The sequence below is a fragment of the Macrobrachium rosenbergii genome, chromosome 37 (genome assembly GCF_040412425.1).
Source record: "Macrobrachium rosenbergii isolate ZJJX-2024 chromosome 37, ASM4041242v1, whole genome shotgun sequence".
Taxonomy (NCBI): Eukaryota; Metazoa; Arthropoda; class Malacostraca; order Decapoda; family Palaemonidae; genus Macrobrachium; species Macrobrachium rosenbergii.
Window position 1 is genome coordinate 37,337,197 of NC_089777.1, and position 18,074 is coordinate 37,355,270.

At 37.6% G+C, this 18,074-nt stretch overlaps 2 protein-coding genes across 3 annotated transcripts in view; both read left to right on the plus strand.

Annotated features, from left to right (window-relative positions):
* LOC136825197 (uncharacterized) overlaps positions 1-9,845 on the plus strand; it is a 32,762-nt gene extending 22,917 nt beyond the window's left edge. The window contains exons 5-9 of the mRNA XM_067081222.1: positions 38-255; positions 2,440-2,617; positions 3,408-3,507; positions 6,551-6,680; positions 9,735-9,845. Of these exons, the coding sequence (XP_066937323.1) occupies positions 38-255; positions 2,440-2,617; positions 3,408-3,507; positions 6,551-6,680; positions 9,735-9,845 (737 nt within the window). The remainder of the gene's footprint in view (positions 1-37; positions 256-2,439; positions 2,618-3,407; positions 3,508-6,550; positions 6,681-9,734) is intronic.
* A 3,835-nt stretch (positions 9,846-13,680) lies between these two features.
* LOC136825494 (tyrosine-protein phosphatase non-receptor type 2-like) overlaps positions 13,681-18,074 on the plus strand; it is a 90,834-nt gene continuing 86,440 nt past the window's right edge. Inside the window, exon 1 of one of the 2 annotated variants that reach the window (XM_067082047.1) lies at positions 13,681-14,106. In XM_067082047.1, coding sequence (XP_066938148.1) covers positions 14,020-14,106 — 87 coding nt within the window. In that variant the 5' untranslated portion in view covers positions 13,681-14,019. The remainder of the gene's footprint in view (positions 14,107-18,074) is intronic. The other variant, XM_067082046.1, reaches the window with a different exon arrangement.

Consider the following 18,074-nt stretch of genomic DNA (forward strand, 5'->3'; position numbering starts at 1 on the left):
CAAAATGAAGTTCATGTACCGTACTCTTACCTTCCAGCTATTCGCAAGAAAGTGAAAAAGAACTGGCATCGACCCTTGCTTGGCTCGTGGACAATCTTGGCCCTGTTGCTGAATTTCAGTTACGATGGAAACCTTCGGTCAATGATGGCCCTGAGATACATCCCGCATCCAGTTCAGACTGTCAGGGACGCCATCGAAGCGTCGAACCGGAAGTTGATAATTGAACATCGTACTTCTTTCACTGATATCTTAGGGGTAGGCTCGTGAGCTATTTCGGATCTTTCCTAGATGGTGACCCCGAGGGTTTTAACCCGGTATGTATCCACCTTTGCGGCGTGTTTAGTACAAGCCCGTTGGGGATGACCGTAATAACATAAACAAAAGACTGTAAATATCATAAAGATAATGACCCCCAAGAAATATTAGTCCTAGATAACGACCCCCGAAAACCCTTGGGGGTCACTATCTAGGAAAGATCCACTATTTCTTCTCTAGTTTATGGAGAAAATTAATTCTACCTAGGAAAATTTATGCAGAGAGAAAGGTTAGTGAGCAAATGAATTTCAGGGTAAGGGATACAAATGGAGGGACCCAGACAGAAGAGAATGCAGTCCACTGACGATGGAATGATTACTTTGAAGAGTTGTTTGATGTAGAGGATATAAGAAAGGCAGACATGAATGATGCAGGGGTGGAAGGGATTACTGTAAGATTAACAAGGTTGTGGAAGTGTCTGCTTAAAATGTAAGGAGGGCAGTTAGAAGGATGGAGAATGTAAATGTGGTAGGGGTTGGTGGGATCAATTGTATGTTGATGTGGTAGAGCAATAGTATTATTGGGTAGTTAACCAAGATTTGTAAGTATTCCTAAGTGAGAAAGATTTCATTTGTATTAGGAAAAGGGTGGTAGAGTTGGCTGTAACACTGACAAGGGCATGACAATTAGTATTCTTGGGAAGGCATATTGTTATGCTTTAATTGACAGGTAGCTCAAATAAAAGCAGGACTGGTTTTGGAAAAAAATTGTTTTATACAAGGAAGAGGATGACTGGCTCATTGTTTTACCAAGGAGTTATGTGAAAGGTTTGTGAATACAAGAAAAGGCTCTTTATGGTATCCGTGGGCCAAGCTAAAGCATCCATAGAACAGATAGCGGGAGGTGTTGAGGTTATACAGTGTAGGAAGTACTCTGTTTGGAGCAATCAGAATTTTTCACGACGAAAGCAAAACCTGTATTCATATATGAAGTTGGAAGGGTGATTGATTAAGTGTACAAGGGGTCCATTAAAAAGTGTGATAGGTCTGTGGCCGTTCGATATTTTTACGGATGTGCTGACGAGAGACGAAGGTGGTAGAATTCGAGAATGAATTTTGTGAGAGTAAGGTTAATGAGCCCAAATAAAGAACCAGTGAATGTTAGTATGGATGGTGGAAGAATCCAAGTGGATGCTACATATTTGTATTTGGGAGTAAAAGTTACGGATGATGGTAGGATGAGAGACAAGTTAATTACACGACATTGACCAAGGGAAGGTTTGTAAGATAGGGCGAATGTTTGTAGTTTGCAACAATTAGAGTGTATGAAAGGGTTTAGCCAACTCCTCTATGGAGAGAAAGTGTGAATATAAATGGGAGAAAAACGTTGAAACTTTAGAGAGACATTGAGTTAATTGCACTTTTTTTTTTTTTTTACATTGAACGGTTGGGATGTAGATGCTACAAAGATGTGACGAAGACTTTAGCACAGGTAAATGTTCAGAGTGTTTTTCGTAACATGGATAGAATTGATTGAGAAAGGTAGGTGGAAAGTAAATGTGATTCAGAAGTGTTCAGAGGAAGGATAAGGAGACTGAGAAAGTGCTGGATGGATTATGCGAAAGAAATATAAGAAATAAGTGTTCCGGTATCAAGGGAGCACAAGTGTATGCATGGAATAGGCAGGTGGCACATTGCATACTGTAGGATGATTGATGCACTGAGCTTCGAGTCTTTTATTTAAGTATATAAAGCGGCAGATATTGTTAAAGATTTCTGCATGGGGATTTACGCTTGATTCAGCCTACCTTATGTCTAAACAATCAACCCTTTCGGATTTCTTGTTTGCAGCAAAACTCGTCTGTGGCAAATCACATTCGTGAGCTAAGTAATGTTTTGTTTTCATCACTGTAAAGTTACTTTTCATGTTACAATGCTGGTTTTGATGTCATTCCGTAACTGAACGATTGTTTTGTTATAATGTGCTCTTAAAATAAAAAAAAAAGTAAAAAGTCCAAATGATGAAGTTAACCAAAAAATTTCTGCATGAGACGTAATTTCACGTCACTGAAATCTCAATTAATGGGGAAGTTATGCTATACTTTTACTCCGTCAAAATCGAAAAGGGTCAACTATAAACTTTCATTTTATGTGTCGCTGCACTGTCTGTTGTCTTATTCCCCAGAGGATTCCTTCGGGAGACCTTAGGAAACTCGACGACCTGGGAAAGGCCGGGCGGTATGTGGACCTCAAGATGCGAGATTTCATGAGGTATTATCCTCTCGTCAAAGACAAGGGCTACATACAGATATTCGACGTCTCTACCTCACTCTTGTACTTTGACGAGTATTTCTCTATGACAGGTAGGGTAGTACAGGGTGTCCATAAAGTCTCTTTACAACTTAAAATATATATTATAAAAACAAATGAACAGACAAATATGTGGAAATTATTACAAAATAAGAGTAGATATTGAAGTTTTTTTGCCTCATTTAATACACCTCTATATGGGCACCATCAGTTGCACGAAGCACATCAAGACGATACCCGACTTCTTGCCATGTTCGCTGTAGCATAGCCTCATCAATAGTGGCAATGGCATCAGTGATCTTTTGCTTGAGATCGTTGATGCCCCGTATCTTTGTTCAATACACAGTATCTTTAACATAACCCATAGAAAAAAATCCAGGGGAGTGATACCTGGTGAACAAAGTGGCCAGGGAACTGGGCCATCCCTTCCAATCCACCCGTCTGGAAATGCTTGATTTAGGAACCCACGAACATGCAGTCCCCAATGTGGTGGTGCACCATCTTACGGGAAACCGATGGTTGGTTGAAGGTCATCTAGTTGTGGTGCCACATATTCAGTCAAAAGGTCAAGGTAAACATTTTCGGTAGTTGATGTCTCGGTGAAGAAAAATGGACCAATGATTCGATTGCACATGATCCCACACCACACATTCACCTTTGGACTGTCTCGGTGAAGTTCCCTAGTCACATGGGGATGTTCTGATCCCCAGATTCTCACTTTATCGGTGTTCAGTTTCCCTGAAATATGAAAGGTTGCCTCATCACTAAAACAAACTCGGTTGAGGAACGTTTCATCCTCAGAAATTCGTTCCAGCATGTTAACCGCAAACTCTTTAACAACAGGTAGATGTGACTTCTACATAGCCAAAGAGAAGTTCATCCCGACGATGTATGCCATGGTCAATCAGAAGAATAGCCCACTCACACCAGCCATCAATGCCAGGTGAGAGAGCATCCTTCAGTTTTGTTTTAAGAAAAACAAAGACGGTACAGTACTCCTCACTCAGAGTTAAAGGATGTGGGTTAGTAACTTCGTTGTATGTGCCTATTAACTGTTTGCTCTCTGCCGTGATGTGAAGAATCCCTGTTATGTTTATTGTGTCGAGGTGGTAGGGAATTCGCAATTCACCAGTGAAACCTACTTGATATATCGATATTATTTTTCAGTTCTTTGCCGTTTATCATTACTTCCTACACCAACGTGGTGAAAGGAGGACTTTCCATACTGTTTATAATAAAAAAAACTTTGACTTGCAAGTGAAGAGGTAGCAGACTTGAATTTAAGAAGCATGTTAACTGAAGCAGTAGGAAAGCTAGGAAATAATAGTAATAGAAGACTATCTTGAAAAAGTAACCATAATAGGCAGGTGATTTGATACCCATGATTGTAGGCCGAAGGCTCAGTTTCCAGCTTTGGAAAAGGCTGAATCAGCTAGCTGAAACTGCAATCTTTCACAGAGGAACAACCGATTACCGTTTCCCGCTGATATGAAGCACAGGAGCTCTCGCCGCTATAGATATATCTGTAAGAGTATCTCCGAAGTGGATAATGAGAGCACAGATTGTAACTTAAGGTTTGTGAAAGGCTTTAGGAAGGTTTCATAAGACTGGGTCAGTAATTAAGATTTGTGAAAGGCTTTAGGAAGGTTTCATAAGACTGGGTCAGTAATGTGGTGAGCTTAGATACCATGAGGTGCCTGGCAAGGTTTACTGTGACAAAAAAATAATAAAAAAAAAGATAAAACTTTGGCCGCAGGTAACATAGAAGCGAGCATATGGCTACCACTCTTTCCTTGTCTGTTGCAAGCTGCAGGGGGTCGTAATGATTCCTGGGTGCTGCTTAGTGCAAACGCAGCCAAAGGGCTTTAGAGAAGAAAATATTTGGGGGTGTTCAGGTAAGAAATCTGAGGGTCGGCTCCGAATATTATTGAAGCGGGCTTATGGAACAGAATATGAACCACTGCTAATCTCTCAACTTTTGGGTTAATTATGCAATGGGGTTATTTGTTAATATATGCAGGAAAATATATTTGTTTTCTCTTGAATTTTACTTGTATGCTGCATTTAAGAATATATATATATATATATATATATATATATATATATATATATATATATATATATATATATATATATATATATATATATATATATATATATATATATATATATATATATATATGTGTGTCTGTCTATATATATATATATATATATATATATATATATATATATATATATATATATATATATATACACACACACATATATATATATATACTGCATATATATCATATACATTATATATATATATATATAGATGTATATATATCTATATAATTACATATATAATACATATACTGTATATGTATGTGTGTATATAATATACATATTACTAACAGGCCCTCTTCCAAACTGGATGGTATCTAGTGGAGATATTTATTAAAAAAAGTTACAAGCTTTCTAGGACAAACAGTCCTCATTGTCAAGTGTCCGTACGGCTACTTGACAATGAGGACTGTTTGTCCTAGAAAGCTTGTAACTTTTTTTTAATAAATATCTCCACTGGATACCATCCAGTATGAATGAAGTCCTGTTCATAATTGTACTAATGCACAGAACAACTGTGTATGTGATAAAGTTAATATATATATATATATATATACATACATATATATATATATATATATATATATATATATATATATATATATATATATATATATATATATAATATTGATTATGAATAGCATAAAGCTAAGAGAATATTGAATGAATAAGAGAGAAAAAGAAATGAGAGAGAACCAGCGATAGATTGATAGACAGAGAAAGAGAGAGAGAAAGAATGAAATAATAAGGAAACGAGAGAGAGAGAGAGAGAGAGAGAGAGAGAGAGAGAGAGAGAGAGAGAGAGTAACAACACTTCCTGTGCCGTATCACGTAGCAAAACATTGGCGCGAGTTTAATCTAAGGCAATCATTACGGAATGTTTAAACGTCTCACCTGTGAGCTTACCTTTCAACTCTCGCCAGAAACTAAAGACTTCCGGTGACGTCATTAGTCCCTCCTACGAAGGAGGGGATTAATTCATCAGATAACACCCAACGGGACGTCGTTAGGTAAGTTCCAACCATTTAGGACGTCTAACAAGGAGGGACAAGAAGCAATGGTCTGGTTATTGTGGGATGGGCATTTCTTTTGAAGAACCTTCAAAAGGCAAGGAAGGAAGGAAGGAAGGAAGAGAAGGAGAACAGAGCAGACAGAAAAGGAGCAGATAGAAGAGAGAGAAGCAGAGGAGTGAAGGCAAGAGCCTCACCAGTTGTGGGTTGAAAAGAAAGCAAGGCTCATACTTCGATTTGTATTCATACTCCTTAACTTGTATATATATTTAACTTGTGTAATAATGAAGTAAGAAAACTACACTGTGTCTTCCTAAGCCTCCTGGGACTCAAACGTTACTATAATAAACAAAGCCAGAAATGATAAAGCAACTGTAAAGGAAATAATAAACTTCTTTATATGGGCAACTATAAAAGAAATAAAGAAAAGAACATCATAACATTTGAAGGTAACAAATCATCGCATAAATATATACTATATATATACAGTATATGTATATATATATATATATATATATATATATATATATATATATATATAAAACTATGGTAGACTACAAGCTTGTATGTATGAATGTATTATATATACATAAATTATATACTTATATATATATATATATATATATATATATATATATATATATATATATATATATATATGTAATATATATAGTGTGTGTATATATAATACATTGTTGTCTACCATAGTTATTCTCTCTGATTGAAATTAGAGCATTGATTTATATTGTCATCTGTATCTTACACTTATCTTTATCACCTGACTTCTGTTCCTCTTTTTCGTAAATGGGAATTTTAGTCTGTGGAAACGTGCTCTGTATTTTTGAAAATAATAATTATTTCTCCCAACAGAATTCGCCGTATAGTAGAATCCGGTCTGTACAATTACTGGGTCTTCAGGAACAGCAACAACATAACGGCTTGTGCAAATCCACCTATGAAAGTCGTGCTAATGGATCCCCTTGGCTTTGGCAGCATCTGGGTAAGATATTTTTTTCTTATATGCGCAGCGTCTGCTTTATAGTTACATCTATTTTCATCCCTCACAACATTAGATAATTTGCTGTGTTACATCTGTGTTTATTGTGCATAACATCTGGTTAGTATTATTGTCTTTGTTGTTTTTCTTAGCATCTTCTCAGTATTCTTTTATTTGTGTGTATTTAGTATCAGCCTACATAGTTATGATAGGCAATGCAAGGACAGACAGTTTGGAAAACAGTACTGCATCAAATGCTGCAGAAAGACGGACTCCTTTGCCCCTTCTTTCTTTTTCTTTCTTTAGTCTTAAGCAGAAAACCTCTATGGACAGAGTCAACAGTCTATAAACCCAAGGGGGCTCCAAAGGGAAGTCAGGCCGCAGAGAGAGACAAGTTATAGGAAAAGATAATTAAATAAATATAAGGGAATAGAAAATAAAACTGATACGCTTGAAATCCAGGACACTTCAGCAGTGAGCTGGAATTAATTTGTTACTCGCTTAAATATTTAGAGATCAGAAGACTCAACAACTGCACTAGGCAAACTATTGCACATTTTAGTTGTAGCCAAGATAAAACTCTTAGCAAACTGAGGAGTATTAGACCTGTTGCTAGAAAACTACGCTGTTTGCAGCAGCAACCTGCCTAGTGTTACGAGCAAAAACAGCTAGGTCAGATAAAGAAGAGTGCAGAGGATATTTGTCGTTGTAGTACATTTTATGCAAAAAACATAATGAACTCACGTTACGTATATTCCACAAAGCAACATTACGGGTTGGCAAAATAAATTTGACAGATGACATAACTCTATCCAAGAGTCTGAGATGAGAGTCAGCATCCGAAGACTACACTGGAGAACAGTACTCCAAACAAGAAAGAAGAAAGGAGTTAAAACACTTAGGTATAATAACCTCATCCTGAAACATTCTCAAACATTTCCACTAGATACGAAATTTTTGAGAAACCAAGGAAGCAATATTACGTATAAGCTTCTCAAAAGCTAATTTCTTATCGGAAGTTACACCTAACATCTTAAAAAAGTCACTGACATATAAAGCCGTACCATTTCAATTTAAATCACGATGCAAAGGCAAAGGTGTCCTGGATAGACTATCTATCATACTTTGAGATTTAGAGGGGTTAAACTTAAAGCCTACTCCACTCATTAATCCCCTCCGTTCGAGGACTCTGCAACCACTGACATTAATCCATGACAGATCTCCCAGTGTTACGTAGATGATAACTCTGCAACCACTGACTTCTTCTTTCTTTTTCTTTTAACGTGCTTTTTATTCCCATTTTGAGGAGAAGGAATGACAGCTAGAAGAGATTTGGCTTTGGGGTAGACCTGTGGTCTCGATCATCGACGTATGTAATCAATTTGTTCCCAGACCTATGGCCGTTCGACATGTTACTAGTTTTTAGATGATAAATCTGGCAAAAAGTCCATTATAATAATCCCGGACACTGTATACCTTGAGAAACACATGAAATGACATTACTAAAGCTACTATACTGGCCATCAACACAGACCTTTGGGTTCTGTCTATTAAAAAAAACCATTTAAAATATTAATAAAAGATCCACCAATTCCCAATAATCTTAGTTTTGTAGATAAGTGCTTCATGATTCAGAGGGGCAAAGGCTGCCCTAAAATCTAGACCGACCATGCGTACCTCTGCACCCTCATCAAGAGCACTCTGCAAGAAGGTAGATATTGACAAGAGTGTGTCGCAAGTACCAAAGCCTTTACGAAACCCAAACCAAACTGAAATACTGGCAGCAGGTTACTGTCTTCAATAAACCTACAGAGACGCTTAGAGAGCAGCTTCTCGAAAGCCTTAGATTAAGCAGGGGTAATTGAAACCGGCCTCTATTGAGGGAGGCACTCCGATAAAAGTAAGGGAGGCGGGGCAAAACCCATGGGAAGGTCTGGCTGGCAGTATCCAGAAAATGTTGGAAATTACCGAGCCACCTCTCTCATCCATGGATCTGCAGTAACATGCTGAGAAGATGGGAAACTGCCCTGTGTTTGCCTGATTGGACACACGCTTTTGACCCACGGATTCCTTATGAACAATCAACCCCCGCTCTCCTGTGATGGTTGTTCGGTCCCGTTGACTCTACGACACATGCCGGTAGTATGTCCCAGTCTTGGAGACCTGCGGAGATAATGCGTTCCTAAATGTCAGGAGGGCGACGGCAATTACCTCTTCTTTAGTCCCCTTGGACAAGAAGTAAATTGTTACCATTTTCAATTTCGTAGAAGGGGCTGCACTTCTTAACAAAATATAATTTATTTTGAATGGCACACTATACTTTCACAAGAGCTTTTATGATTGTAATTAGTTTTATAACGTATGAAATTTATTTTTGATGCCATTTTTTAGCTTTTAAAGAAAAAAATTATTTTACTAACGTTTTTCGTTGTAGATGACCGTTGTTGATGTGACACAAGATATTAAATTAATCAATAATCAATCATTTTATGTGTAAGATTGTGTACAATATCTAGGTGATTTCGTTTCTGGGTACCATTTTAGCTTTTTGCGTGAATTAAAACTGTTTTCCATATACCATTCCCTTAACTTTGGTTTGTAATTACAGAAACGATGTTTTCTCAGTGAAGGTAAATTATTCCATTTCTTACGCATAGCACTTATAGTTTTTATGCAAGAAGCTCCCGGTCAAAAGTTTCCCTTCATGACAACTGTCATTTTGTTGGTGAAGCTTTTTGAGGATGAGCAGGTTAGATCACTCATGAAACACGTTGGAAGATGAGAATCCCATGTTCAGCAAGTGAATAGTAAGAAGATTAACTGGACTGATCTTCGAATTCACGATTTTTGTGGAAGTACACCATTTCAAAGAGTGTTACAGATCCCTATTGCTTCGTGTTTTTAGGAAGCCTAGAAACTAATCATTTCTCATAAACATTACTAGAATACTCATTCAGTCTTTCGAGATACCCCCTACGCTTGTCGTGAGTCTACAAATGTAGCTTCCCACCATCAGCTTATTTGTTACTAATATACACAAGACTAATTTTCTTCCAGGGCCTCGCTGTAATTTGGGCAGCCGGTATGACCATTGCAGCCATCGCCTTGACTGGGGAGATGGCAATTGCTTGGCTAGCCAGAAACAAACGCTTGGAAGATACGAAATAACTGCGCGCAAGAAGACGTGACACTCCCTTGGTTCCTCCTTGATTTGAAACCCAGGAACTCCCTTGGATGCTTTCTGAGGACAATTTTTGTGGATGCTCTTTATAACTTCGAGATGAACAATTTTTATCCATTGTTTGTGAAAACTTAAAAGACAGAATTCTCTGGAGGTATTTAGAATACAGGAGAGATGTAATATCCCAGATTTGTAAAAATTTTAAAGGAGTTACTTTGTTGTAGTGAACTTTTCAGGTTTCCTAGAGCACCCTGCAAATGATATTTTTTGACGAAATTTTAATTGTTTAGCTCCGTATTTTTATGGAATGTGTAATGAGAAGCCCTGTAAACAACAAGAGTTGTATATGCATATGTGTATGGTAATGAAAGGGGTCTTAATTCAATTTAAAATTTATGATGCATGTATATGAAATTCGTATGAGATGAATAGGCAGTTGATGATAGTGAAGAGAAGCTGCAAACACCGGTGAACGAGTTTGGCTGTGTTTGCAAGAAGAGTAAGTTTAATGTAAGTGCTAGCAAGAGCAATGTCATTTGGTAAATGAAAGCCAGGAAGATGGAGCATTAAATGTTGGTATGGAAGGTGGACGAAAGAAAGTGGTGGATTCATATAGCCGTTTAGAAGTAAATATAAAGAATGACTGTACACTGACAGAAGTGGCGAGTCACAGAATATGTGAAGTAAGGATACTACCATTGCATACAGAAGGTTTGAATGAAAGGAAGAATACCAATAGTAGTAAAAGTTGGGGTGTGAATATTTCTTTATGAAATTCAAGTTTGGTGGTAGAATGAATTACTGGTTGTGACATATACGCAGAGTAAGAAAGGTTGAAAGAGGAAAAATGTTGATATAAGAGGAAGCCGCCCAAAAATCATCATAGCCAGAAAGATGAACGAAAATATAATGAGACGGTTTGGTCATGTGGACAGAGAAGTGTCAAAAACTCATTTTATACGTGTAACCCCATAAAGGGAAAAACAGACGTAAAAACAGTTCATGAAGATAATAATGACTTGGTCATGTGGACAGACTAAATGACGAAAAAGCATTAGATGGTGGGGGCCGGGGTTAGTAAGCGGAATGGAATAGCCTTTATAACCCGGAATGCAGCACAGGGGTGTGTACAGAGGGGTTGGCAGGTAGGCGTGCTGTTGATGGGCCATTTATATAGTGGCTAATATCGTGGATGTTTTATACCTTGGTGGTTCTGAGTCAATTCGACAGCCAAAGATTGAACGAGGCAGTGACTGTTCGTCTTGATTTCCCGTAGAGCCATCCCATTAGCGAAAATGGTTATTAGTAAGAAAATCTGTCAGTATGTTGAGCAGTGCGGAACTAAATCTTTTTATTATTATTATTTTATGGAATATATAAGGAGAGCTTCGCCCATTTCAATAAACTGTATGCAAAGAAGAGGAAAAGCGAAGGGGGAAGAATGAGTGAAATAGTAATGAAATGAACAAGCATTGGTAATCATAAACAAATAGATAATTACACAAACACACAACAGGGAAGAGGTTCGTGTCCAGTTTCTATCACAGTAAGATCCTCTGCGAACATTACATTTTTGCTTCGAGCTACGTATTTGGTTGTCCACCATTTCTGTGTAATTTATGTCGGGTATATTGATCTCAAAATATAATGACAGCATGCTGGACAAAGTTACCGCTAACTGTGTTTTATTATCCTAACATTTTAGCATGTTTTAATAAAGTTTAAAAGTTTGCGTAAATAAAATAATCGATATTTTACCGATACAACTGGAGTAATTGTTATTGCAAGACTCCAAAAGCAACGTCGAACAAGCAACTTTTCCTTGAGTGAGGTAACTCCAAAGAGGAACAAATTGACACGTACATTTTAAGTATTCCTAAACTGCTGAATTGAAAATGCACTGGATCTTCACAAACTTGGTCGTTTCATAAGCCGAGACTAAGCACTAAATTATGTAGGCCTACCAGGTGATTAACTGACTGTCTTGAGTCACAAACAGAGTGTAATCACTTCGTAAAACTTTTTGATTACCGAATGCGTGATAACCCAATCAGATCTGGGGCCTCGCTTTCATTGGTCAAGACTACACACACACACATCTGCTTGTGTGTGTGTAATTATATATATATATATATATATATATATATATATATATATATATATATATATATATATATATATATATATATATATATAATTAGTTTGATTACACGATGGAAGAGCATTTTTTCCCTAGATCTTGGGTTCATCTAGAATTAATAGTGATGCTTTCACTATCTTTACTGAAGAAACTGGGGTTGAATTGACCTTTCTTCACTGGGTTCTTTGATGGTATATGCGTCAATCGCGAAGTGAACAATGCGTTCATTTTGACGTAGCGAGTGCAAGTGCTCTTCCGAGAACCCTTACGTATCGCGCCAATAGCTTCGCAGTATTTTTTTTTTTTTGACCGCAGTTAGTAGTGCGTTTCACTTATCTAAGAAATGTATGAATTAATAATCAGATTTAACTCTTTCGACCGGGAATTTTCTTGCACCAGGAATTTTGTCAGAGCAAAAACAGAGTAGATAAAAAGAGTATTCGCAACTTAAATATGCCCATCTTCTTAATGAAGGAAACGTCATTTAATCACTGTAATAGCTCGATTATCGTCTGTACATGCGGCGCCATTAATCATGGGAATGTTGGAAACAGTAAGAGCTCGTCAATAACAACACACACACACACACACACACACACACACACATATATATATATATATATATATATATATATATATATATATATATATATATATATATATGTATAATGTTATTGACGAGCTCTTACTGCAGCTCTCTTCCCAACATCCCCACGATTAATGGCGCCGCATGTAGCCTACAAACAACAATCGAGCTATTACAGTGATTAAATGACGTTTCCTTCATTAAGAAGGTGGGCATATTTAAGTTGCGAATACTCTTTTTATCTACTCTGTTTTTGCTCTGACAAAATTCCTGGTGCAAGAAAATTCCCGGTCGAAAGAGTTAAATCTGATTATTAATTCATACATTTCTTAGATAAGTGAAACGCACTACTAACTGCGGTCAAAAAAAAAAAAAAATACTGCGAAGCTATTGGCGCGATACGTAAGGATTTCTCGGAAGAGCACTTGCATTCGCTACGTCAAAATGAACGCATTGTTCACTTCGCGATTGACGCATATACCATCAAAGAACCCAGTGATGAAAGGTCAATTCAACCTCAATTTCTTCAGTAAAGATAGTGAAAGCATTACTATTAATTCTAGATGAACCCAAGATCTAGGGAAAAATGCTCTTCCATCTTGTAATCAAACCGCTAATCTATAAACGGTCCGTTCAATTATTAAATTTTCACGCGACAACATCCTTCATGTCACCATGTGTTTGAAAATACAAATACCGACGTGTGGTTCGCCGGAACTGAAGTAATTCCTGCTTTGTCGATAAAAGCACAGCAATTTTGCGTTATGTGCTGCATCACGTGTACTTTGAAACTGACTCGTCATACATCAAAGGAAGCGATCAATTATCTGTGGAAACATTCTGCCACAGGACGCTAACCAATGAAAAAGAATGCAAAGAACGATATTCGTGGAATGCATCATTTCTATTCCAATAATATTTTTTGTTTCTGATGAGAGACGTTTTGTTTTTATTTGGAAAATAAAATTTTAAATATTTCTGCCTGGTTAGTAATTTTTTGCTGATTTCCATGTTGTAAGTCAAGAAAAAAAATATTTATTAGAAGTTTTAAAAGCGTGTGTTGTTGACAGCTCTGGATGAACGAATCTGTTCAATTGTCAGTCGTAGCAACACCTTACAACTATGGGCGCGCAGATGGTATATAAATAGTCGTTCGATTGCAGGAAGTAATGAAGCTTTTTAATATATGCCGTCATATACTTGGAAGACAGTCTCATATTGCCTCATGAACAGTTATAAGTTCATTTGAGTTATATTATTAACCACATTAATGTTAATATTGCAGAGAAAATAGATTTATCTGTCAAATTCCCGTTGATTTGAACGAAATCGAACGCAAGTTCGCCCAGGTTGAGTGGCGCTCGATCTTCGGCTATGTGTATGGTGAGCGGTGGAACGCTTCCTAGCAGGATTGTTGTGATATGAAAACAGCGGAATGACGGATCACTCTATCATAGTGAATGAAATTGAAAAAGAATACAAACAATTAGAAGAGAGTAATGCATGGAATCAAGTGTATCAGGTTCGTCTTCACCTCGAGTGCCCGTGTGTTGGAGAAACGTGGTATAAATAGTGCGAAATGTGGTTTGTCTCGAACAGCGGTGCCCACCTGCTAAGTAATGCCTAGCATATATTTCTCGGAAATAGCCTAGATACAGGTCATGGGCCATGGGACAGGCTTAGGGTGGGTTTGTTAGTGGCCGTTCGGGTGTCATGGACCCATTTTGCAAACACCGACCTTATTTGGTGTTTATCGTCGGGAAGAAATTTGGAAATCTAGGAAAGTATAGGCATGGGCGTCGTAGGCCTACGTCGGGCTTGGATAAGCAAGGCAGGGCTACTTCCTGGGTCACAAAACTTGGAGAGCTCCGCTTATTTTCCGAGAATACAAATATTTCTCATTTGCGGTGACGTACCTTTGGTGAAAGCTTGTCCTTATACGAGATATTATTTTATAAAGCAAGGGAAAATCCAGATTTTCAGCTTTGCAAATTAGGCCTATTTTTAGCCTATCCCCATTGGAAGTTTTATTGTTGCCCAGCCTAATTTCTCTCTGTTGTGAATACCTTAGTCAGGAAGGAGGTAGCCCACATAGGTTAGGTTTTTAAATATAAAAAATGTGTGTCCAACAGGCTAGTCTCTACAGGGTAGGGTGGGCTAGTATCTAGACCATTTTTGGTAAATGTAAAGATGGCCTTATGAAGATATTGACTATTAGTATAATTTTTTAGCTGAAGAATATAGAAAATGGCATATATAATGCAGTATTGATGAGGTAATATGAGAAATTTACTGAGGAAATGGAATTCAACTGTCATTATATTTTTTCTTTCATCCTTGAGGGGTGGGTACTAAACACGGTGTCTCGCAGAACTTGAGACATGTTTAGTACCAGCACCTCAAGGATGCACATAGAAACAAACCAAAGACGGTAAATTTCTCAATATCTAGGTAAATTTCTCAAATGATCTCACTAATATTGTATTACATACACCCATTTCTATAGCCAGTTGTCTAGTAAAAAAATTATATTAATAAATGATATCTGTGTAGCCAACTACTTTGCATTTACCCTATTTTTGTACGAGTTGTCCAAAATTACTAAAAATCATTTTGTATTTTCTCTCGTATTTTGCAACAACTTCTGTGCTATCATGTTCTGGCATAACCTCTGTGGATTTTGTCACAAATGTATAGGGTAGTTGTTAAAATAGATTACTGATTTGATGCAGAAATAGCCAAGGCTGACACTTTTGTTTTTTTGTTGCTGCCATATTTATTACTTTTTATTTTCATGTAGTATATGTCTTATCTTTCTTACAGTTACAAAACTTATCAATATAAGGTACAGTACTACTATCCAGCCAAGGTCAAAGGGGATCCAGTGGGGCAAATCTCTTATTGTAATAATATTACATGTGGCTGTTGTATATATTAATATATCAATTGTTCTGTTTTGCATTCAGAGGTTCCCATTCATTTTAGGACAATTAATTAAGGTTATACATATCAGTTCTAGCCTTGACTGAAGCTAATAAATATGTACAACATAATATTCTTAGGCCTATTCTTAGCTGGAACTGGTACTTGAGGTCAGAGATGGATGAATCTTCATCTTGGGGGTAAGGTTGAGGAATGGAAAGCATGACTCCCTGGGTTTTTTAATGCTGCTTAGTGTTTTTACGGTAGCTGGATATATTGTGAAAGCAAGCATCTTATTCCTAGTTGAGTTCCTTCTATAATTGCTCTAGAACTGGATCTTAACATATTTTGTTCCTGCCTAGAACTGGTTCTTGTAACTTGGTCCCTGTAACACAAAAGTTCATTTAGGACAACATTCTTGCACCAGCCAGCATGCAGTACTTAGCCTAGGCGATACTGTACTGGTGCCTTACTTAACTGTTACACAGCACAGTTAGCCACTCGTAGCCTAGTGCTTTTAACTTAAGATTTTATATTTTCATAAAACCCTTGGAAGAATATGGCATATCTCATCCTGCACATGGTGATACAATTGCAACCATATGCATGCTCAACATGTAACATGCATAACATCATTCCTTTCCCCTCTCATGTTGTATGCATCTCGAACAGTCTGCTTTGTGTTTACGCAGCAGTGCACTTAATTCCTGTATGTACTTACGTATGCAACTATGCACACTCGATCATAGACAACCTCAACTTTGAGTGGCTTACTTCACATCTCTATAACATGAAAACCAATTAGTTTTTCCAGTACGCCAATTACAAAGGATATTGTCATGTATTTTAATGAAGGATTTCCATCATTACACCCTCTCCTAACTTAGCTTACGTTAGGGACCAGGATTTGTCTAAAGGTGTATCACTTTCATTGCTTGTTGTACAGTTCTGGGCTTTTCCTTTCAACTTGCTCCAGTTCGCATTCTAGTCTGATCCTTTTTTCAGTTGATTTGGTATAGTGGGGTTGGTAGGGAAGGTGGTTTATTCATAAATCGCCTAGACCTCTTTCTAACCAAAATGGTCTGATTTACATTATTCTTATAATGAATCAAAAGCGTTAGTTTCATGAAGAAAGTAATTTCTGGTGATTACAAAAAGATAGACAGCTGGCTGTACATTAAATTAGATAAATTAATGAATAGGGAGCCATGGTTTATGAAAGATGTGTGTTCCTACAAGAAGACAAAGCAGGGTCATTGGTATAGAATCCCAGCAAAGGGAAAGAAAGAATATATAACAAGTACTTAGGTTGTAGTAGGGTGGAGTCCTTCCCCAGGCACACTTCTTCCATAATTGACGGCTCCTTTTGAGGATGAACCTTAGCCTTCTAATACTTCTGTCCTCTATACCGATTTGTTTAATTGGTCTGAGATAGGTCTTCACTTGGTGCCAACTCAGAGGAAGAAGGTACTCTTAGGGGTTAAGGTTGTCAGTGCACTGCATATGGTGCACTGGAAATGTTAGTAAATGGTGTTTGCACCATCCCTTCAGTCCCTAGCTGCACCCATTTTTCAGCCTTGTGCTGTACCTCCATTCCCACCCCCTATCTTTGGGTTTGCTCTCAAACCTGAATATTATGCTTCATAGTGCAACTGTGGGGTTTTGTACCATTTTCTCCTTAAGGTCATTGTACTTACCTCCTTTATTTTCTGGGTCTTTTTATCTTGCTCCACAACCACTCCAGTTCCCTCTTTTCACTATATTCTGTGCTGAATGTCTAATTCATTGTCTTCTGTGCTGAATGTCTAAAAGTGCCCCAGTGCTTATCTTGACAGCGTAGTTTTCATATATCTTTAGCTCACTAATCAAAGGGGGAAGTTGTATAGTTTGCTCTTCATTTGAGAGTATTACTGTACACCTCTATTCTCACTTTTAAGGGAATCTTGCTAGATTCTCAAGAGGTAATGACATGTGCAGCACCTTTGTTACCTCTCAGCACTTTTGTGACTCATTCCCTGCTACCCAGGAAAAGGAAGTATTGTTCCCTACTACCCAAGAGAATGAAGTATTGATGTAGTTATTCCCCTCGTTTTCATATAATTGCCTCACTCTCCACTGGAGGACTCAAGGAATTCTGCTTTCATTTAGTAGTTACGTGTAAGTTTCCTAAGAAGTGAAGCTTCTGCTTTTCTTTCATCCACAGGGAAATACGGAATTTTTTCGTTATTACCTTGCTGCATCTTTCCAGTTAAGCTTTCTTCTCCAGGAGTCAGTGACAGTTTACAAGACTCCTTTTGACCCTCTGGGATAATTTTCTTCCACTCATCTAATGGAAAATAAAAGAGATCTCTTCCTGCAATCTTTGTATTTTGCGCAGGTCATCTCAACTGCTTTTAGCTTGAATCCAGAAGTACACTATTTATCTTGAATCCTTTCACCCTGTAGGGGGATAGGGCCATCATTGCACTGCGTGCAGTGCACTGTAGGCAATACTTAAGGTTCTTTGCAGAGACCCTTCAGCCCCTAGCCACAACCGTTCTTTGCAGAGACCCTTCAGCCCCAAGCCAC